The 24,495-nt window shown below is 35.9% G+C and overlaps 1 protein-coding gene and 1 pseudogene across 1 annotated transcript in view; both read left to right on the forward strand.

The window, feature by feature from the left end:
• The first annotated feature begins 1,413 nt into the window (after positions 1-1,413).
• LOC105049083 (uncharacterized) overlaps positions 1,414-24,495 on the forward strand; it is a 35,893-nt gene continuing 12,811 nt past the window's right edge. Inside the window, exons 1-6 of the mRNA XM_010928629.4 lie at positions 1,414-1,627; positions 17,196-17,657; positions 18,496-18,667; positions 18,935-19,232; positions 21,877-21,949; positions 22,100-22,190. Of these exons, the coding sequence (XP_010926931.1) occupies positions 1,562-1,627; positions 17,196-17,657; positions 18,496-18,667; positions 18,935-19,232; positions 21,877-21,949; positions 22,100-22,190 (1,162 nt within the window). The 5' untranslated portion in view covers positions 1,414-1,561. The remainder of the gene's footprint in view (positions 1,628-17,195; positions 17,658-18,495; positions 18,668-18,934; positions 19,233-21,876; positions 21,950-22,099; positions 22,191-24,495) is intronic.
• Positions 10,805-14,239, forward strand: LOC140859129 (uncharacterized; annotated as a pseudogene).

The raw sequence follows: 24,495 nt of genomic DNA on the forward strand, positions 1-24,495 counted from the left end.
AATTGAGTCATTTGGATCCGAGTGTTCTGTGGGGCCGCTCTGCTTTCTTGCATCATCTGCATTTCTGCCAGTTTCACGGTAAGTTTCTACTCTCCGCTTTATCCAAATTACAGAAATACCCCTGCCGGAATTCCAGGTCCGATCACCAATTATTGCTGATAGGAACGCACAACTGATCTTTCTGTTTCATAAATATTCGTAATGTTTGCCAATACTGATAATGTTTGCTACATTAGGAGTAGTCCTGGACCATTTCAAGCACTAAAGCATACCTCAGGAGTTCTGCTACTAACCTATGAAACTAGTTGAAATCATTCACATACTTGCAAATTTTTCTTGATAAATTGTACATTCAATACAATTTGTGATTTTTGGATTGTATCATGTTAGGGACAGAGATATACCTTTCATGCGAAAAAAATGTTTAATCTTCATTCATATGCATCATTGGATCATCACTTGCCCATTTTGAAATTTGTACCAATGGATGAATAATGAAATTCAAAATATTTTGAGATCTATTTATTTTGATCCAACGATGATTCTGCGTAGAAGATGATTAGTCATTTTTGCAGACAAAAGATACAATCCATTATATTGTGATCTAGGTCGTTGTTGATAAATTTTTTTATTTTATTTTTATACTAATTAATATACAATTTTTTATCATGTATTTATCTATGATACTTCGAGAATTGTATAAGATTCTATTTAAATATTAACACTATAGATAATCCCATAGGTTTTCAATTGTAACATAGATATCTCATGAGATTAATTGATTTTTAAATCTTTTTAATCTTTTGATCATTATTTTTTTATCATATATTTGTCAAATGCTGAGGTAAAAATAACCATCAGTTTTTATCTAAGAAAGTAGTTGAGGAGCCTATGTATATAATCCATCATATAGCTAATCATATATGATAGTAAATAAATATTATGCAGGTCAAATTTAGAGGATAAAAATAATAAAAATATTATAAAAATAAATTATCTACATCAGGTGTTACGGAAGCTTGTTGTTGAAATATTTAAAGTCATGATTCCACGTAGAACATCTGAATTTTCTTATGATGTATATGGAATTATCTTAGCAGAATTAAAGATGAAGAACATGTATAAACCACATCTCATAGTTGTTTAGATACAAAATCAGTTAACAAAAATTAATAAAATCATTCTCATTGTAGCATCAACGAGTGGTTCCAGAAATGGAAGGCGGCAAACCATCAAATCCACAAAAAATCAAAGATTGCGGTAACGTAATCCAGGTCGGAGACGTGGAAGGGCATTTTAGTAATTTCGTATGATTTCAGTACGCCGGGACTGGCATCCGAGCATCCAGTGAGAGAAGTTGGCGTAGTTATAAAGGAACAGAGAAGAATAAGATAATAATAAACTCATTCTTAAATCCGCTTTAATTCATTGTCAAGTCCGTAAGAGCCTCGTGCTGCGGTCCGAACTCCGAAGGCCTCGAGGCTCCAAAGAGGACGCCGATCTCAGTATCTGCATCTGTAATTTTGGAATTTTTTATCGTTTATATTCAATCTGGAGATTTATGGAGAACTCCGGAGCTCCATCGCAGTCGGTCGAGGAGGCGGTGCCGGATTTGCTCGATCGGCAGGTATTCTTCTGTCATCTATCGCTTGATGAGTGTTCAGGCTTTGATCTATTTTGAGTTTTTCTGGATAGTTTTAGATTCCTGGAGTCCATGGTTGTAATTTTAGGCTATGATTGTTTCTTAATTTGTCCAAATCTGCTATTTTGATCGGTAACTATTATATAATTTGTATCAGAGTTTTTTTTATTTTTGTGTGTGTGGTTGATGTTAGAGGGAAGGGTAACAGATTAGTAAGCGGTGAAATTCGATGCAAACAATTAGATTTTTTTTTTTTTTTGGCGAATTTATGTCGCCACTTTTGGTTCACTTCAGTGTTGTTAATCGAAAGATATGAATATTTATGCTGTTTTTGATGCTACACTGGTTGTCTCTGGTGGTGTTAAGTTACTCTTTTTTTAAGGAAAATAATGTTACATCACTTGATTTATTTCTTGAGTGTGGTCTACGGATGGTAAGTGCTAACTTTAGTGATTGAAAGCTGAGGTATTAGATTTAGAAGATTCGATTTATTTCTATCGTTATCAGTATAGTTAAGGAGATTAATTTTGTTTCTCTGATTTTATTTAATTGGGACTTGGGCTATGAATGAGGTTTCTGATTAATGTATTTTTTCACTTTTTTTCTGCTGCCGTGACATTGTTATTTCTTGATTTCTTGTTTGTTTGTTTTCTGCTGCTTATATTTCTGCCTTATTGAAAAAAAGGTTCAGTACTTCTCAGTGGTCAATAAATGCTAATATATGATGTGAATTTAATTTAACTTAATTTAGTTTTGTAAGAATTTAAATTCAAAAGTGGAACTTACATGTTTCTACCAATGCGTTTGCAAATCCTCGATCAAATTTGTCGATTGGATCACTGGCCTGATCGGAACTCGATCACAGATGGAACGGGTTCACATTTCATAGTCTAAATGCCACACGAGAGAGAGAAATAAAAACTGTGCTGGACTAAATTGCACAAACTAAACAATTGAGCATAAATCGTAATCTTCTCATTGGAAAATTAAGGAGGCAACAGGCCTTCTCTGTTTTCTATTTTGTTTCACAAAAAAATGAAGAACTTTTTGCCCCTATTTTCTTTTTTGTTTCACGCACTCCCCTGCGATGTCTTTTGTGCAATTCCTTTTATATGTATTCACCAGCACAAAAACCACCAATGTGGCCCATGTCCCATAAAAATAAACTGCCACACACACGTGGCTTTCTACATGACCACTAAGCCATGCATCAAACTACTCGGTAGTTTGAATCAGGTCGGGTCGACCCATCATGAGCGTCCACTCGATTTTCCAACATCTCCCACTCGCATATGATGAGATTGACGTGGTTAAAATTCTCTCTCATACATATTCATACTCGACAAGTAGATCGTGCGACCAACAAGCACACTAGAGCAATAATGTCATGCACTTGTTAAGGATACATAACTACTCATGATCCAATCCTCAAAGATTTGTTCATATCCTACCGTACCCCAGACTTATTTTGTTATACCGGTCCAAGTATCTTTGATCCCTCATTTTCACAAACGACATGCTATCATAAAGAGCATACTTGATCTTTCACATGTAATATATTCACAATTATGTCTCACATTAACAACATAATTGATCAGTCAGTGAATGTATCTCTAGATATAAACAAAAATTAGTCTTCCTTTCTGACTTGAGTCTATTGGTCTCAACACAACTACTTTACTAGACATTCTCCATAAAGCCAAATCTCTTATGGTTGTCGGCAATATGCTAAAGTAGCGATCATTGAAATTAAGACTTGAAGAAATAATCAAAAGTCAAAAAAAGGTATTAAGATTTTATAAACTTCAAGGGTCTTGCGCAGCGAGAAAGTAGTGATCCATTTACTCACTTCCCTTATTGGTCGACTACGCACATGTGGTATGAATCACATACTACAGTGTTCTTTCTCTTTCAAAGAGAGCATATGTTATTAATTTCTCAATAATAACATCGTACAGACTTAAGTTCAGATACACCCCAGTATCTAACCTGAATACTCCAATTGCTCTACATAATCTCTTTCGATTGAGAATCCATGTCTGGTGACTAATAGGCTAAGATGGATAGTAAGCGTATCCATTTCGGTCATAAATAAATTCACTGATATGACCTCATCTTGAATTACTATCAAGGCGACTTTTCATTCTATCGAGGATTGAAGTCTCATCTCTGCACGTTTTCTACAATGTCAGAGGCGACTGCCTGTGTGAGAGGTCCAGTCTTATGTCTATTAGACATTTTTCTCATGTGTGCCCAATATGTAATGTATGTGTTTAAGTCTAACGATCTCATGTAGATAGCTCATGGGCATGTAGATCATAATTCTCAGATAGAGAACTGATGAGCATAAATTGAATGAAAAAAAAATATACATCAACATTCATTCATTCAAAGATTGTAAATAATACATAGAGTATTATATATAGTACATCAACATTATATTCTATGCAAGCTCAGGGATCTCACATGTCTCAAAAATACATCTTTGGATATAGACTTCGTCAAGGGATCAACTATCATCTCATGCGTAGAAATGTATTGCATACTAACTTTTTTTTATGCAATGATGTCTCTAACAAAATTATACTTGGTATCAATGTGTTTGGTATGATTATGATATTTAGGATCCTTAGTGAAGGTAATAGCTGCTTGGCTATCACAATTTATAATCACTGGCCCATCATTATTATTTCACATTCCTAAATTTTCAAGAAACCTTCATAACAAACGGCTTCTTGTACCCCAGTAGAACATGCTACAAATTCTGCTTCTATTGTGGACAGAACTATACAGGTTTGTTTCTTGCTACTCCAAGATATGACACCATTATCGAGCAAGAATACATAACCTAATGTTGATTTGCACTCGTCTAGGTCCCCCCCTAATCAGCATCAGTGGAACCTGTCAACCACAGATCGGATCCCTGATAATAAAGGCAATAGTCTGCGGTTCCTCTCAAGTATCTCTGCATTCTCTTGACGGCCTTCCAGTGTTCACTTTCAGGATTCGATTGGTACCGACTTACAAGACCAACGGCATAACAAATGTCTGGTTGTGTATACATCATTGCATATATTAAGCTCCCCACTACACTGGAATATGGTACCTTGGACATGACTTCTCTTTCTTTTGAAGTTTTTGGACACATAGCAAGGTTTAAGTTTTTGCCTTTTTCGATCGAAGTGTTTATGGGGTTACAATTTGACATGTTAAATCGTTCAAGAATCTTTTTAATGTACGGCTTTTGTGATAAAGTTAAAAGCTTCTTTGAACGATCTTTATGGATTTTAACACCAAGTATAAAATCCACTTCCCCCATATTTTTCATCTCAAAGTTTGATGCTAACCACTCCTTTATAGATTGGAGAAACTCCATGTCATTTCCAGCCAATAGTATATCATCCACAGTGACAAAATTACGAATTTGCCTTTGGACTGCTTCACATAAACACAGTGGTCTTCTTCGATCATTTTAAAATCATAGGAGATTATAATCCGATGAAATTTCAAATACCACTGTCTAGATGATTGTTTAAGATTATATATAGATCTCTGTAATTTGCATACCTTGTGCTCTTTATCTTTAATAATGAAACCTATGGGTTGCTCCATGTAGATTTCTTCATCTAGCTCACCATTCAAGAATGCCGTCTTAACGTTCATTTGGTGTAATTCTAAGTCCAACTAAGCTACTATGGCTAGAATAGGGCGAATCAACGTAAATCTTACCATTGGTGAGAAGGTTTTTTCAAAATCTATACCTTCCTGTTGGGTGTAGCCTTTTGCCACTAGGTGAGCCTTATATCTTTCTATGGATCCATCAGCCTTATGTTTGATTTTGAGAACTCACTTGTTCCCAATTGACTTGCGGCCAGGCGGAAGATCGATAAGTTTCCAGACTTGATTGACCTTCATGGAATCCATTTTCTCTTCCATTACTTTCTTCCATTTTTCTCTTGCAGGACATGAATACGAGGTTCCTCATCATCCTGAGGTGATACGATCAAAGCTTCCCCTTCGATCTCGAAACGTCAGTGGGAAATGATTTTTCGTTTGCTTCTCCCACTAGGCTCAGGAGGTTGAGGTGTTTCTCTTACAGCCTCGAGAGGTAAATTTCTCTCACTTGATTTAGGAGGTTGAGGCATTTCTCTTACAGCCTCGAGAGGTAAATTTGTCCCACTCAATTTAGGAGGTTGAGACAAACCTAGTTGTGCCTCAATAGATCGTACACTGGTGAAGTCGGGATCCTCCAACTCATAGAGTATATCCTCTTTGCATACTTCACCTCTACAAGGAAAAACATCTTCCAAAAATGTGGCATCTCGTGACTCAAACTCAGTCATACTTCCATCCATTTGTTCACCTAAGAAAACATACCCTTTCGAGTATTGTATCTTACGAAGATACTTTTCTTTCCTTTTGGACCCAATTTTTCAAACTTATTGGAAGGGTCGTGAACATAAGCAGCATACCCCCAAGGTTTTAATGAACTTAGGTCGGGCCTCCTACCAGTCCATAGTTCATAAGAGGTGGAAGGGACGGATTTAGAGGATGCACGATTAAGTATATATGTAGCAGTCAGTAAAGCATCCCCCAATACGAAATTGAAAGATTTGTTTGTGCCATCATAGACCTAACCATTTCTAAAAGGATTCTATTCCTCCTCTCAGCAATCCTATTTTATTGCAGAGTTTCAGAAATAATTAATTGTTTAGTTATCCACTTGTCATTACACAGTTCCTTAAACTGCTCAGATAGATACTCCCTTCCTCAGTTTGTTCTCAAAGTTTTCACTTTCTTTTCCAATTGATTCTCGACCTCATTGAGGTAAAATCTAAAGCACTCTAATGCCTCAGACTTATGAGAAATCAAGTAAATGTGACCAAAATGGATAAAATTATCTATGAATGTAATGAAATATGAGGCACCATGCCTCGCCCTCACATTCATTGGTCCACATATATCGGAATGTACTAATTGTAATGGATACTTGGCTCTCGTATCCTTCCCAAAAGATTTTTTTGTTGCTTTTCCAGCTAAACAAGGTTTGCATATGGGCAAATCCACTTTGGCAAGAGAACCCAATTAGCCTTCTCAAGCAAACCTATTCATTTGATCTTGCCCAATATGCTCTAGTCTAGCATGCCAAACATTCGCATCTCCACAAGTAGCACTAGAAGATGAAGTTAAAGAAAAGCAAACATAACTACGTTGTTCCACATCCAATACAAAAAAACCATTCATAATGTATCCACAACCATAATAAGTAGTATCATGATTAATTACAAGATCAGTGCTTGAAAAATACAAATCATATCCTAGACCCATAAGAGAGACAATAGAGATCAAGTTTCGTCGAATTTTAGGAGCATATAGGACATCATGCAGGAATAAAGTATGGCTATCATGCAAGTCCAATTTGCACGTGCCAATATCTTTGACTTCAACTCTAAAATTATTTTCCACATATATCCACTTAGAACCAGCGAAAATCTGACGATACTCCACAAATGCTCCTTGATCTCTTGTTACATGGTCAGTTGATCCTGAATCTACAATCCACAAAAGATAAGATTCAGTGAGTAATATAGTGCTAGAAACACAAACCATATTCAAAGAAGTGAAAAATAGTGTTACCTTCTTCGGCTCAGAGCATTCACGAGCATAGTGGCCCAAATTGCCACAGTTGTAACACTTTTGCTTATTCTTGTCTTTCTTTTTTCCAAACTGCTTTTTCTCGTTGCGATTGGATTTGTTTCTCTTAGGTCTAGGGCCGGTATTCTTCTCTTTACCTTTCTTGATCTAGAACCTTTTTTCGCTTCAAACTAGAAGCCTTGTGAGAGCTTGACTCAACTATATAAGCTTGCCAAGGAAGCTTCGCAGCACCAAGCCGCTCATCTTCTAACTCAACGTGTCGGGTAGCATCAGCGAAAGTCCTGATACTTTTATTGTGAGTCAAGTTTACCTTCATTATATGCTCCCATGATTCTGGTAGAGAACAGATCACAGCTTGCACTTGCTGTTTGTTAGTGAGGATGTGACCAGCTGACTTCAGCTTCCTAATCATATTCGATGTCTCTCTCAGATGTTGTTTCACTATATGATTGGAGCACATCTTATAAGTATCAAATTTGATGATCGATTGTCTCAGCTTTGTCACAGTGGTGCCCCCATATTTCTCTTTTAAGGCTACCCACAGCTTATAAGCTGTGCCATAATCTTTGTATTCAAAAGCAAGGTCATCATTCATTGAGCTTACCAAGATGCCTCGAGCAGTAGCATCGGCCTTCTTCCAGGCCTGGTAAGCTTCTGTGGCATGTCTGTGCTGAGTCGAAGTACCCTCATGGGGGTCAACCAATACATGATTAATGGCCTCGAGAACCTCTTGCTCTTCAAGAACATATCTGATCTTGAAGCTCCATATATTGTAGTTCTCACTGTTCAGTTTCTCGCCCTTGTTAAGATCAGCTATAATATTTTTTGATGCCATCTGTAAGTCCAAATTGTACAAAAAGACAATATACTACTTAGTGCCCAGCATAACATATATTTATTTTGCCAAAATGCAAACAAAATTAATGATAATCTAACATAAGGCACGAAGTCGAAAGTTCACTAAATTCTCAATCATCGTCCATGATCCAAATGTCCAATTATCATTAATTTGGTTTCATGATGCAAAATTTTTGGTTCTTGTGCATTTAGTATTTTAAATACCACAATCATTTGCACGAGAACTCCCACTCATTGTAATATCTCTAATAATCAATAAATATGCAATAAAAAATATTTTAATAAACATTGCATTCATAGAAAAATTAAATGTGCATACATAATAACACACAGTGTAATGTCTCTAACAATCAATAAATATGCAATAAAAAGCATTTTAATAAACATTGCATTCATAGAAAAAATTAAATGTGCATACATAATAATACATAATAATTAGAATGAATTCAAACTAGAAACAAAATGTCTTACATTGCTACATAAGCTATTTAACATATGATTTCAATGAATTAATCCCTAAAAAAAAATATCAGTGCTGCCACCTAAGAACTCTAAGCCTGCTTGCGATCGTCTCTTCCATGTCGTTGAGCACTCTCGTGATTGCTGCTTGGACCCACGGCATTCCTAAGTTTGTGCCTTGATGGACTCGAAAGCTAGAGCTCATCGAGTATAAAGTAGTCCTCGTAGCCCTCGAAGTCATGAACTCTCTAACCAATGCTCGGACAACTTGAGCGTATGTAGTGATATCTTCTCTAAGATTAATATCTATGAAGAGAGAGGATCAAGGCTTACTCATCATGGTATGCAAAGTGATAATCCTTAATAATTCACTTATGAAATAGCCAGCATGGATGAGCTCCTCAATCATCTTGTTCACGATCTTGATGTGAGTGATCACATCATGCCCAAGTCTTATACGATAACGATGCAGTTCAAATACCATCTCCCTGACCCTTTTTTTGAGCCATAGTTCTAACGACTCTCGGCGTCCTAATCATAAGCAGTTGTCTTGCCATGTTTCTTACAACACTTGAAGAAAAAAATGTTTCAGTCAGGAATAGCCATGCATCTAATGAACAAAACACTGAGAATACATAATAATGACACAAAGTCACTTCTACAGGCATCAATGCACATTGCGCAGGAGACTAATGACCAAGGAATGCTGTACCGACTGAACCGCCCAGTACGGGGCGTATCGAACTGGACCGACGGCCAGTCGATCCGGTTCGACTATTTTTTTCAAAAAATAGGATTGAACCACATCGAACGGGATGGTTCGGCATGGTTCGGGGCCATGCCGTTCGAATCGGATGGTATGGTTCGGTACGGTTCGGTTCGATGTTGAACCGAATCGTACCGACAAACATCACATGGGGGGTGGGGGGGTGTGGGGGGGTTGTAGTGGGGTCTGGGTTGTCTTTTAGTGACAGCCCAGGTGGTTTGTTTGAGAGACCCGAGAGCTCTCTCAGAGAACTCCCGAGCTCGCCTGAGAGGAAAACGAGATGCGGAAAAAATTAGAAAAAGAGAAAAATTTTGTCAAATTGCAGCACTGGTTCGAGAAGACATTGATTTTTGGCCGAAAGTAAAGTAATGTATTATTCTTTTAGTAAATATTTTATTTTTTATATTTTTGTTGTTAGAAAAAGATAAGAACGAAGATGGAAATAAGAAGAAATCATACCAAAATTTTGTGATTTTGGTATGATTTGATCATAGGTGATAGATCTTTGGAAGATCTACATGATGACACTAAAATCGTTGATTTTTATTAATTATATATTTTTTAAATATTTATATATATTTATTCATAAAAAATTATTAAAAAAATAAATTAAAAAATTAAAAAATTAAAGTTTCAGAATCATGTTTAAAATGATTCAAACTACTTAAATCTAACCTCGAATTTTTTTGAAATTTTTGAAATTAAAAAATATTTTTATAATTATTTAAATAATAAGAAAATATTATCAAATAAAAAAAATGTAAAAATAGTGTTATATTTTAGTTAATTCAAAAATATTATTTGAAGTATATAACTTTTTTTTGAATTTATAAGTTTTAAAATTATTATTGAAATTTTTTTGAATTTATATATAATATTTTTTTAATAATTATTAAACTATCGTGTTTTGTTATACTTGTAGAAATTTGGAAGAAAAAAATTCAAAGCGTGACATTCGTTGACTTTCATTAATTATATATATATTTTTAAATATATATATATATTTATTCATAAAAAATTATTAAATAAATAAATAAATAATTAGAGTTTCAGAATCATGTTTAGAATGATTCAAGCTACTTGAATCTAACCTCAAATTTTTTTGAAATTTTTGAAATTAAAAAATATTTTTATAATTATTTAAATAATAAAAAAATATTATCAAATAAAAAATATGTAAAATTAGCATTATATTATAGTTAATTAAAAAATATTATTTGAAGTATATAACATATTTTTTTGAATTTATGAGTTTTAAAATTATTATTGAATTTTTTTTGAAGTTATATATAATATTTTTTAATAATTATTAAACTATTGTATTTTGTTATATTTGTAGAAATGAGTAAGAAGAAAGATTCAGAGCGTGACATTGGTTGGAATCATGACGAGATGCTCTCGGCTCGGCATCATTGAAAATGCAAATGATGCAACACAGAGTTCAAGGGAGGAGGGATGACAGGTTGAAGCAGCATCTAGCTGATGATTATCCTGATGTATCTATGTGTCGAAAATATCCACAGAAAGTCCGACAGTTGATGAAGAAGCACTTCGCTGATTTGAAAGCAGCGAAGGAAAGGACAAAGCAGAAGAGGACGAAAGTGGACCATCGAGCTGTAGAGCCATCTTCTTATCACTCTAAAGAGTCAGAAGAGGCTTCCGCTCCAGATGATGAGACACAGATTGAGGCTGCCATTCAGACGAGCTTGACTGATCAGTATTGGCAGGAGGAGATGATCAGATATAGAGAGCGATTTAGATCATTATGCTACGAATCGGGATCTGGATCAGTGACCGGTGGGGGAGAATTCGAGTTCAGGAGGACTATCTTAATCAGAGAACTCAGTGGTAGAGGGAGCAGACACAATATGTCATCTTTGTTGGGAGCTTTTGACAGTAGGAGGAGGTCCTTCAGAGATATCCCAGTAGGAGCCATCATCTATGATTTGGATCCATATGCTTTTTCCAGCAAGGATTCAAAACAGTAGATGATTGATATTATGGCGAAAAAAGATTAGAAGAGGAATATGTGGTGAGCTATCGAATCATGGTTTCATTTCAGCCATATTCTAGTAAATGCAGCAGGCAATTCTTACTATCGATCTGTTATTTCAGCCATAGAGGCTGTCGGTCAGGGTGTAGATCCGTCAGGACCTAAGGATATCTATGGTCAGCTTTTTGACAGTAATAAGGAGGATCTGCAGGGATGGCTTACTTCTTACAAGAATAAATGATCTACATACGGATTGACAATGATGTGTAATGATTGGATCGATCCTACTAGACGGAGCATCATTAATTTTTTGACATACTGTGATGAAAAAATATTTTTTCACAAATTAATTGATGCTTCAGATAAGATGCACTATGCCATATATATCCTTGATCTGATAGAGGAGGTGATTGATTCAGTGAGTGAGCAGTATGTTATGCAGGTCATCATAGATAATAACCCATAGTATAAGGCTATCGGAGAGTTGCTGATGGAGCAGCGACCGCAGATATACTGGACCCCATGTGCTGTACATTGCATTGATCTTATATTGATAGATATTGGAAAGATTCGTAGGGTGCAGCAGATAGTGGAGATTGCCCAGACTATTATTAGATTCATCTACAATCACATATGGATCCTTTTATTGATGCGGACGTATACTGGGAGAGAGATCTTAAGATCGGATATCACACGATTTGCTACCAACTACATAGTACTTGATAGTTTTTTTCAGAAGAAAGCAGCCTTATGCAGATATTTGTCAGTGCTGAGTTGCAGAAGAGCAGATATGCAAGGGTCAGCATTGATGGAAGTCATGTGGAGAACTTGATGATGAGTCAGTCATTTTGGCAGTGGATTGAGAAGATAGTGAAGGCTATTAAGTCATTATATGAGGTGCTTCGCACCATGGATAGTAAAAGATACCCCCAGATGGGCTTCTTATATTACATGATGGGGAGGTTAAAGAAACAGATCAGTAAAAATGATCCGAAGCATGCTTAAGAATTCATTAATATTATTGAGCACCGTTGGGACTATTAGATGGATAAAGATTTGTATCTAGTCGGTAAGCACGGATTCAAAAATATTTTAAAATATTTTTTTCTTATACTTATAAAAATATACCTAATCAATTATAGAATTTATCTACAGTTTATTATTTAAATCCGAGATTTTAGTATACCATTTCTGGGATAGATATGGATAACGAGCTTCTTGCTGTTCTTCGTAATGTGATATATAAGATGGTGTCCGATCCAAAAATCGCATCATTGTGTCTGCAAGAGGTATGCTAGTTTAAAACAGATATGATTATTTAACTGAATTCGATCTGTACTCAACGATATATTTATAAATTTAATAAATATATTTTTTTACAGATGAAACAGTTTAGAGAGGGATCAGACAGCTTTGAAGTCCCATCAGCTGTCGTAAGCAAAAAGTAGATGAATCCAGATAAATATATATAAAAAATGAGCAGCATAGATTAACATCAAATGTCTCATAATTTCATAAAATTTGATATGTAATTTTGCTTTTGCAGCTGAATGGTGGATTCATTTTGAAATATCTGCAGAACATTTGAGAAATTTGGCTATCTGCATTCTTTTTCAAACGATCTCTGCGAGTGGCTGTGAGCGCAATTGATCGACTTTCGTCCTTATCCACAGCAAATAGAGAAATCATCTGATACAAAAACACCTCAATGATCTTGTATATGTTCACTATAATATGAGGTTGAGGCTAAAATATATTCAGGAGGAAGTACAACTGAAGTACACTGATCCGATATTAGATGATTATGCTGATGAAAATAACGATCCGATCATCGGATGGTTTGCAGATTAGTAGCAGGAGCCAGAGCTTGATGAGCCGGGGTCCCCTCTCCGACCAGCCAGTGTGGTAGCTAGAGAGATCAGGGTGGATCCAAGGCAATGGATAGAAAGAAATATTCCACATAAGGTTTCAGCTGATCAGCCACAGCCTGAGAGGACACAGGAGACTCATTCATCACATGACTCAATGTCTGATACATCCTCGCAGAGGTTTGAGTGATAAATATTGAGACGAGGTCGGCAGTCAGCAACAAGACATCCATCCTTCCAATCACAGAAAACTCAGTCACAAAGGGGCACAAGGGGAGAAAAAAAGGCAGTTGCACGTGCATCACTCTCGAGAGTACAGGAGCTATCTGGCTCAGATTCGGAGATCAGAGAGAGATGATGATACTAATAGTAATAATTATGGATCTGATGATCAGAGAGAAACTGGAGGACAGGAGATCACTACTTATGAGACACAGCCCCAGGGTGATATTCGATTTACCGATGAGTCTCAGTTTACACATGCCACACAAGATAGGGATCATGGTGGATGAGTCGGTAGAGACCGTGGGGAGCCGATTTCATATAGACGATGGGCTCCTAGAGGTCGTCCAGCACACGATGCAGCTGCAGACAATCTTGCACGTGGAGTAGGATCCATGGATGTAACTGGATCATTCTCACATTATGGATTCTATTATCCGCAGCCATCTTATGATCGATATGGATATGGTGCATCCGAGACATCGTCTTCTAGTGGTTACTACCCTATGCAGCCTGGAGCATCTTATGGATCAGATTTTGCTACCGGCATATTTGGATGGGCTCCTCCACAATCATACCATTATCCCGAGGATCCTTCTCAAAGCCAGAATTTGAGTAAAAGATCTGAGATATCTTACAATCCAAAGAGAATGCCTTATGGGATGAATATTCAGGAGTACAGTGCATCTTGATTAGAGGGTTGGATTGATATTCTTCCAGATTATGTCAATGATCCAGATATCTACGAGCGTCACAGACACTCGATGAGATATTAAATGCAGAGCAAATCTTGAGGTTAGTATATCATTTTTTGTACTTTGTATTTAAAAGTTTAGATACATTTTAGTGCACATTTATATATTTTCCTTTTAATTTTAGGATGATAGAGTTGTAATATAATGTAAATAAATATATATTTGAAATTTTGGATCAAGAATCCTTGTACCACTACCGAACTCAAAAATTGAACCCAATTATGTCAATAATATGCAATATAATATAATTTTAGGGTTGTATTTATGAATTCATAACTTAGAGATCCAAAAAAAATAAAACAAAACAAAAAAAATTGTACCGGTACCGAACCGGTATGTCGGAGCGTACTGTGTGTCGGTACGATACGGTATTGGTATCATATTGTACTGGCCCGATGTCGGTACGTGCATTGGTACCGGTACAGCGGACCTTGCTAGTGACACAAAGTCTCTTCCACAGTCATCGATGCATATTTCTCAGGAGACTAATGACACAAAGTCACTTCCACAGTCATCCATGCACAGTTCTCAAGAATTTTTGAAATCATGTGTTTAAATTCAAACTCTTTAAGTGAGACAGGAATTTGTTTTCAAAAGATACTTTTAACTTCTGAAACTAAAAACAAATTTCTGGGTATTCAATTAGGCCCCTAAAATCTATTCGTTTTCATCCCTGATATTCAAATGCCTAATTCTCTCTCTCTACAGGTAACGGAAAAACAACGAGCCATATATCAAAATAAATCTGGTAACATGAATTTTATAACGGTACCGGATTTACTTACAGAAATGTAATATACACAAATAAATTGCACAAAGAAATTTCTGTTCTAGAATGTTAATCTACCGATATCTCATGCCATTTAATTCCGATTCATACTAATTATACCAAATTTAATCAACATGTCATAGGCTTCTTTCACGTAAAATCTCATAGTCTAATTCAATATATACAGTAACATGGCATTAGTGGTATCGAAATTTCATAAAATGAAAGTATGGCACTTTAGGGCAAATTTAATCATACACACAGCATTCAAAATCATGTAGCAGACCAGGAAACAACCGAACTTTGCTTTGGTACCAATTTAAGAATTTAAATTCAGAAGCGGAACTTATGGGTTTCTATCAAGGCGTTTGCAAATCCCCGGATCAAATTTGTCGATTGGATCACTGGCCGGAACGTAACTCAATCACAGATGGAATGGGTTCACTTTTCACAGTCCATATGCCACACGAGAGAGAGAAATAAAAACTGTGCAAATCACAAACTAAACAATTGAGCATAAGTCGTAATCTTCCCATTAGAAAATTAAGGGGACAATAGGCCTTCTCTGTTTTCTATGTTGTTTCACAAAAAAACGAAGAACTTTTTGCCCCTGTTTCTTTTTTTGTTTCACGCACTCCCCTGTGATGTCTTCTATGCAATTCCTTTTATATGGATTCACCAGCACAAAAACCACCAATATGGCCCATGTCCTACAAAAATAAACTGCCACACATGTGGCTTTCTACATGGCCACTAAGCCATGCATCAAACTGCTTGGCAGTTTGAATCAGGTCGGGTCGACCCATCATGGGCGCCCACCTGGTTTTCCAACAAGTTTATTTATTATCTGTTTGTTGGGATGGAACACGATGAACTGATCTTGATTTTGAACTGGTTCATGGTATTGGTAGTTGTCCAGTGTGTTCAGACATATAAGAAATGCAATGCCAGTGTCTGCTGGCTTTCATTTTGGATTACATCATTTGCTCAACATTTTTCAATGCAACAGCAAGCTACTGATTTGTGTTGATTTTCTCATGTAGAGAAACAGTGGATAAATTGTTGCGGGAAATTCAGATGTCCTTCTGTCCAGTGCGTGGATTAAATTTTAGTTGATAATGGGTTATACTTTGCATGCCAAGGTTCAAAAACTCAGTTTCAGTTTTGATTGGATTGGATCAGTTTTGCTTTCAGCTCTTTTGATGGTTTCCGTTGTTTCTGCCCTGGTTTTGGCAATTTCAGTTGAAAATTTAAAAATAGAATCCATAAACTTGCTGGGTAGAATAAAAGAATGAAGAATAAAATAAATTAGATTCAATTCTAAAGTTAATATATTGTTTATGGACCTTCGGATGCAACTTTTGGTGGTTATGCACTGAAACAATCAAGGTTTCTTTTCCTTGAATGAAATGCTAATAAGAATCATATTTACAGTGTACTGTATAAATGAGATGCTAATAAGAATCATATTTAGAGTGTACTGTATCGGTTTACTATTTAATAGCAATCTAGGACAGAAGAGACTAAATGCATAGGATATCCATATTTTCATTAAAAAGGAAAAGGAGTTCCTCTAATTCTCTTCTAACAGCATTGTGATGCTTCCAGATCTTCTAAGTATTTGTTAAATCTAAGTTCAGGTATATACAAGAAAGCAAACAAAAGGGGGAAATCTTGGTTAATTAAAGAAAACATATCTTCTTGACAAACATATGAATAAATAAATAAACAACTAATGAAAAAAATTCATAGATTTCCATATATGCATTTGAGTTTTTCCCCATGAGTTAGTTTTGGCCAAAAGTGGCCTAGTTGTGCTCTGCTTTAAAAGCTCCGCGAAACTTTGAAGTTTGTGAACCATGTTATGTATTCTACTAAGCATTTCTAGTTCAATTTTTCAAACTTTCTTTATGTCATGAAGTAGACCTCCAAAGCATTGTTAGAGGAATAATTTGCTTTTATTTGATTGATAAATCATGAGTATTGTTACCAAATTTCAGTTAAATGAGAGGAGGATTCCTTGCATTGACTTTGAAGGAGTGGTCATTGGTGTGCAATTCTTCTAGAGTTCAGTCATCTCTCATTAAGAATAGTGCTGTTTCAAAAACACCAGCTAGTTCTTTTGGTGTATATAACACATTCTCTAATACATTGAGATGCTAGTTTATGTAAGAGATATGTGATTGTTAATCCTGAATGGTTTTGCAGGCATCTGGCCAAGACAAAAAAAATGGAGGAGAAATTACACCAGCTCATCATTCTAGACGGCCCAATCTTTCCTCTTTACAAATACCTACAAGAACATTGGAAAACCAGTTGCCTTCATCAACAAGAATTAATATACCTCCAAGTCCTAGTTCGACAAGAGCAGGCTTGCCCCCCAGGCCTGCATCGGCAAGGACAAAATCATCTATCAGGAATCTGCTTTCTCAACGGAGCTTTAAGACAAAAAGTTCAACTCCAGAGAGTGACAGAACAATCCTCCTCATTCCAGGAACAACATCTTCAGAAGGACGAGATAAACCTTCTACATCAAAACCATTCTCTCTTACCAAGGTTTTATCCTCTGCATCAGCAAAAATAACACATTCGTTACCCGTGACACCAGTTGCAAGTTCAGGTCCAGGTTCAGGCCAAGAAAGACATGTGGTTGACATGTCTAATTTGGATGTAAGTTTTTGATGTGCACTGCTATATATGTATTATGCTTCTGCTTGTCTCCTACATTGTTTTGTATAATAATAGGTATGTAGCTATCTTAGCAGATCTTATCCTTTAAATTAAAATTTAATAAAGGACGTTCATTGTCAGATTTTTTTTTTTTAAATAATGCAATCTTTAAATGCATGAGATAAATGGACATGAAATATCATGCATGTATATCAGAGTTTCAATTATCATGATTCCATATGACCTTTTCATCACTTTTGTTAATCATTGGTGCTGTGGAAAAACAAAAGTTGGAGGATGCCAAGAGACAGATTATTATTAATTCAAATGGGTATCAGAATTAGGGTTAGATCATTATATCTCTCTCTGTTTTAGGATTAAGATGGTTTTATGGTGTTTCCACCATATGCCAGAAATCACAAATGATCCAAAGGCTTGTGTGCATCAAAGAAATCAGACGCTCAATAATCATTTCCACCTGCAGTGCTTTTTGCTCAATAATCATTTCCACATCTTTCCCAGTAGTACCACTCTTATGGAAGTTTCTTCTCAAGATATTATGGGTGAAGCAGGCTGAAATCTGATACTAGCCCTCCTACAAGGCTAAGCTTGCAGTGAACTGCTTGAAATCATTCACCAAAACTAGTAGCTTTCCAGATTATTGCATCACATATATTTGTTTGTGAGACGCAGCTTTTGTTTCAATCCATTGTTTGGACCAGATTTCACTTGTAGATCGATTAATATACATCTTTTCATGACTTTTCATATTGGTAATCTGCATTCACAAGATCAGATATTTCGGGGTGTATAATATAGATTTTTTTGTGTCTGGCAGAACCAAGAAGTTCGGACACAAATCAGACGCTCATTATCAGTGCCAGGACTCACCAAAAACAGAAGTTTACGGCGGATGGATTCAGTTGCTCTTATCCGTGTGATTTCAGCAACCCCTCGTCCTGTTGCTGCTAACACTGCCACACAAAGTGATGCTATAGAGATAGTAAATGGTATCAACCCTGTGTTTAGTCTTGTAAACTCTCCATTCTGAATAACTTCATTGAATCTATTGTTATGCACGTACTGTTGATCTATTTTTCAGTTTCCATTACTGCCCAGAAGCAAGCAGTCTCCAAGGTCTTGCTGGAATGATTAATTTACTAGTATATTTTTTGTAAAATTTGATTTTGATCTCTTGTCATATAATAATCTCTCCTGCATTATATTTTTAACCAAGGACAAACCTTACACTTCTCTGTGCCTATTAATCCTTGCAGCAACTGAAGATGAAGGTGAAGACATTCCTGAAGAAGAGGCAGTTTGCAGGATATGTTTGGTTGAACTGGCAGAGGGAGGAGAAACTCTTAAAATGGAATGTAGCTGCAAAGGGGAACTTGCACTTGCACACCAAGAATGTGCTGTGAAGTGGTTTAGCATTAAGGGGAATAAGACATGTGATGTTTGCAAGCAAGAAGTTAAAAACCTACCTGTAACATTATTGAGAATACAGAATCCTCAGACTGCAAACAGGCGGCCACCAAATGGGTTTCAGCAAACAGAAGTTGCTCGGTACAGGTTAGCTTTGGAAATTGTGGAATCTTAAATGATTTCAACCCTTAGAGTGCTATTCACTTTGAATTTTGATATAATAGAATCTCTATACTCTAATAGTATTTTTGTCCACAGAGAGGTTCTTAATTAGGCTAAAAATGATAAAAATGATCCTTTTCTGAGTAGATATTTGGTTTCTTGCCTCTAGTTGGCTGCATTGTGGAGACATGCAACACATGTTTTCTGTCATTATATACCAAATTTTCAGTTTATTTCATATTTTCTCTGATTGGGTGTTGGTTTCTCACCTTGTGCATTCGCTAGTAAAAGTTGCATTGCAAAGATGTGAATCATTGGGTAAATTTTCTGTTGTTGCATTCCGGAAAAACAAAGAAAAAGACATCAAATTCTCAGTACAATTGAATTTGGAAATTTATAAGAATATTTTTTTCATAACAATCTCTACCAAGGTTTTTGGTACTGGTACCGGTGGCCGTGCCGGCCGTCGGTCGGTACGGTACCGGTATCGAACCATACCGACATGCGGAACGACCAGGCGTGCCGGCCAAACCGGCATGCCATTTTTTTTTTTTTAAGAAAGGGGTATTCAACGAAATTTTTAGTGATTATTGAATGTTTTGAAGTTCAAATTGTATTTAGTGACATTAATTAATATTCATATCACTCCGATACAGCGTTAATCGCATATGATACAAATTTAAGTGTGAAATAATGTTATTTTGACATAGTTTTTCCTTGTTTTTTCACTTTTCATGAATTTTTTTTTTTTCAAAAGAAGAGGGGAAGAGAAGAAAGGAAGCTAGGAAGGAGAACATACCTCTAATCCATGCTGTTCCGACAATTTCTTGGTGTTCTCGGCATTAGGGAGTGAGGGAAAGCATCAGAGAAATGAAAGAACCAGAGAGGAAGTCTTTCGGCTTCCTTTCTACCTCTTTCTTTCTTTTTAAACCACTGAATCGGGCCGTTCGGTTCGAATAAGCCCGAACCGACCGGTTCAGGCCATATACCGTCTGGTTTAGGGCGAACCGGGAGGTTTCCTTTTTTTTTTTTTTTGTTTTCGGTGCCTAAAACCACATTTGAACCGGCTCGGTTAGGCGCCGGTTCGACTCAGTATGCCCCAAATCGGGCGGTTCGGGGTGGTTCTGAAAACGTTGGTCTTTATAGTCTTTCATATTTGTGGATTACTTAATCCAATCCTTAAATTTGCATATTAATTTCTGAGATCTGCTTTCTTTTTGCATAGAAGTCCTGTCACTAGTTGTGTATAACCAAACTGTGTTTATCAGTTGCTATAGTTGGAAAAAAGACTAGAGGCCCTTCAAGTGGGCTGAATTCAAGAGAGATTCAAGACTTAGGTTTTCTCCTAAATCTCTTCTTCTTCCTCTCATTTTACCCATTGCTCTCCATCGCACCATCAATCCAATTGTTGAGGGTTCTTTTTTAAGGATTGAACAAAAAGTGTAATGGTTACTGTCAGTAAATGGACACGTTTAGAAGAATAAACCAAGAATACTCGGTTCATGTTTCGTTGAGTAAACCCAAGGAACTTATATGCAAAGAGATACAATACCAGAGGCAGGGAATATGCAAATCAAAATATTGGAGAGATTAATATGCAAATATCAAGATTTTGTAGACTGATATGTTGAAAACCCATAAAGAAAAAACAAATAGAGATGGCTATCAGCATGTCAGAATATTTGAATACAGGAGTGAGCATCCTCATTTTTTTTTCAGTTTTTCTTTGTCCCCTTTGAATGGGCAAGTGATCATATTTCCCTTTGTATTTGGTAAGTAGTAGGATTTTAGTCTGTTAATTGATTTTGTAAGGCACTAACTTGGGGATTCTGCTAGTAAAGAATGAGGCAAGGAGTCCTCTTGGTTCCTGCAACCTTACCAGGTTCCCAAATGTAACTGAATTAATGAAGTATAAGATGAGGCTCCTTGGAGTAACTTCAGGGCAGCTAAAGGTGCATTATTAGATATTTATTTTTTGTAGTTGAAACTGACTCCTGTGCATTATCTCTTGGACTAAACATGGCCTTCGTCAATGAAGAAATGGCGATTGGATAAATTAATATACTTTGTGTTGAACCATGGAAAAGATGAAGCTTTCTCATGTTCTCAGACAACGGTCTCTACTATTTATAACTCCATGAACTTGGTATAATAACACAAGTTAATGTCAAATTATCAATAGTTTATTCCCATGCTATTTTCTAGATCTTAATACTCTGTTTTTTATATGTTCTTTAGCTAATGTCTTATAACAATGGAGATGTGGATGATGATTAAGAAAAATGGCAAAGGCAATATTAAATCATGAAGAAAGACAATTCAGGTGCATTTGAAGAATAAAATCTAAGAATTTGACTGGATGTTGTCAAAGTTTGACATGATTTGAGATGATGGCATGACTTTGGTCCAGCATATTTCTGCAAGTTTTCTCAGAGAAGTCATTCCCAAGAACTATAAGACAGCAGGGCTTATTAGACCTGTAGCATTTACACATTTGGTAGATTTAAACGAGAACAAATGTATTTCTGCAGTATTTATAATTCCAATTTCCCTAACTTTATAATTTCACTTATGAAGGCTGATGATATGTTTATATGAGTAATTAAATGTTGTCTTTACATTCTGACAGGGTCTGGCAGGATGTCCCAGTTTTAGTCATGGTAAGCATGCTTGCCTATTTCTGCTTCTTGGAGCAACTTTTGGTGAGTTTCCTCCCACACACATAACAAAAGTTTTTGTTTTCTTTTCATTGCAAAACCATATAAGTTTGAGGACAAGCATGTTATGTTTAGTTTTAGCTTTATAAACTTTACCAAGTCGCATGATTACAGCTAGCAAATTTGATGGAACAGGTTACTGATATGGGCTCACGTGCACTTTCCATATCTTTGCCTTTTTCTTGTGTTTTGGGTCTACTCTCTTCCATGATAGCTTCCACAATGGGTACGTCATCATTTTCATCTTCAGATGAATTTTTCATTCTCATTTATGTTTATGGGTTTTCTCTCACACAACTTAATTAAATTGGAGGAAGCTTTACTTATCTCCTTTTAATCTTCAGATCTATTATATAGAGTTAATGTATCATGCATTGTTAGGTCAACCATATGTTGCTTTTACACCATGGCTTTCAAACTTACCAGAACTGATAGCTAGAATACTGATACTTAGAAAAGCAATGTCTCTAACTTATAAGATTTATAAGCCAGGAGCTTTGCATCTAACTGGACCTTTTTCAGCATATCACTTGATAAAATTTTATAAGGTAGAATATGCTTAGAGATGGGTAATGGGTGGCTATTTAAAATGCTACAAGGAATACAGGTCAGGTGAAGTGAAAAAATATGTGTATCGGATCATACAGAGTTGCAGCTTGTATGGACTCAGCTGTGAGGAATTTGTCCTGATCAGATGATTCTGCTTGTTAGGTTTGGCAATTTTCCTTAAGTCTAGGTGCTGCATTTCTACTTTTATTCTTTCCCTATGTAGCTTCATGAGATGTCTTAACTCAACTCAACCAAGCCTTAATCCGTTGGCTACATGAATTCTTTTCCTCCATTCCATGATATTTAGGGCTACGCATTTTGAAACGTGTAAAGATATCAAGTCCTTTATTACCATTTCATCCCATGTGATTTTCAGTCTATATGTATCCCTCTCGGCTTATGTTGTACATGTCCAAACCATCTGAGTCATCATTTTCTCAATTTATCCTTAATTGGTGCCATCTCTACCTTTTTATAAATGATTTCATTTCTTATTTTATCTTTTTTTTTTTAATGTTACTGCATATTGATCTCAATATTCTCATTTTGGCCACATCTAAACATGTTGTAGCTTCATGTGATGTCTTATTTAGTAGAAAAGCTGACTATTCTCTGCCACAATATTGTCCCCTCTTTTTTTAAGACTTTAAATACAGCTCTTGACATTCATATATATTTGATTTTGTTGACTATAGGGGATGAAATTAAGGAAATGTAATAATAAATTAAAAAGAAAAAAGTAAAAAGCCATAGAAAAGAATATGATGAATTAAAAATTGGATAAAGAAACTTAGAAAATTAGCATACATAAGTTTGGATATTCAAGGAAAAAGTCTTGCTAAATGTTCTGAAATATGACATGAAATTATTAAGTTATCCAAGTTTTGTCTTTGATCTTCATGATATTAATTCTAGTTGTATCGTTGTAGGTTTTAACAACAAAATTCATTTTATTAACCATTTAAATAATGCCTGTTGCTTGTGAGGGCCGAAACATTCCCATTGGATTCTTAGCACAACATATTTGTAATTGACATTTCATTATCTCATCATATCATGTAGAGCAATCTTGTTGAGAATAGACCTTAGGTTTCCAATTTCTGTTCTTGATCTGTCTGATCACCTGAGTTTATAGACATGTTAGTTGCAACCGTGAATTCATAGGCATGTTTTGTTGTTAGGAATTAGAGCTATTTGATAGGAGATGCATGATCTTAGGACATGTGGTCTCTTATTTATCAACATAGGTCCCTTATTAACCATATTAGTATCTTTTCTGGAGGAAAGAGTTGGGCAAGGTGCAATCCATTTTGCCACAAGGCAATCAAAAGATGTATAAACTCAAAATGGAAACTCATACCAGTAGGGACCAAGGATAGGGGAGCTACAAGGTAAAACAACTTGAAAACAGTTTATGTTGATCAACCTGAAATGCAGAAGCACTCCCCATACCATATGTTTTTTTGAGGTGAGGTCATCCTGGTCCAATCTGCTGGAAGAAACATGACATTACCAAAGCAATTGAAGACTGAATATTGTTGGAATTAGAAAAGATGCGGGATGTCTTTCAATCCTGAAATTCCCAGTGAAATTTGAGTTTTTCCATGTCATCTAGAAACTTTTGAGACAATTAGAAGGGATTTCAATGTTTGAAGGTGGCCAAAGTGTTTCTTGATGGATTTGAGAAAATAACAGCCTAAAATGAGGTGGTTGCTCAATTCATTTTGTTGAGAACCAGGAATACATGCAGAGGGGGCAGTCCAGTTCCATTTCCAATGGTTTTCTTTTATTAAGATATAGATGTTTGTTGTAAGCCGTATGAAGATTCAGATTTGAAGCAGGCAGCCCCAACTAGCTTGGGCAAAGTTTAAGTCCACACTACTTCCATAGACGAGATGACAAAATTATCAGTGAAGAGATAACTGAGCTATACCATTTCCAATGTCTCTTGAATTTGTATGCAGAATCTTCAGAAGAATTGA

This window comes from Elaeis guineensis, chromosome 7 (genome assembly GCF_000442705.2).
Source record: "Elaeis guineensis isolate ETL-2024a chromosome 7, EG11, whole genome shotgun sequence".
Lineage (NCBI taxonomy): Eukaryota > Viridiplantae > Streptophyta > Magnoliopsida > Arecales > Arecaceae > Elaeis > Elaeis guineensis.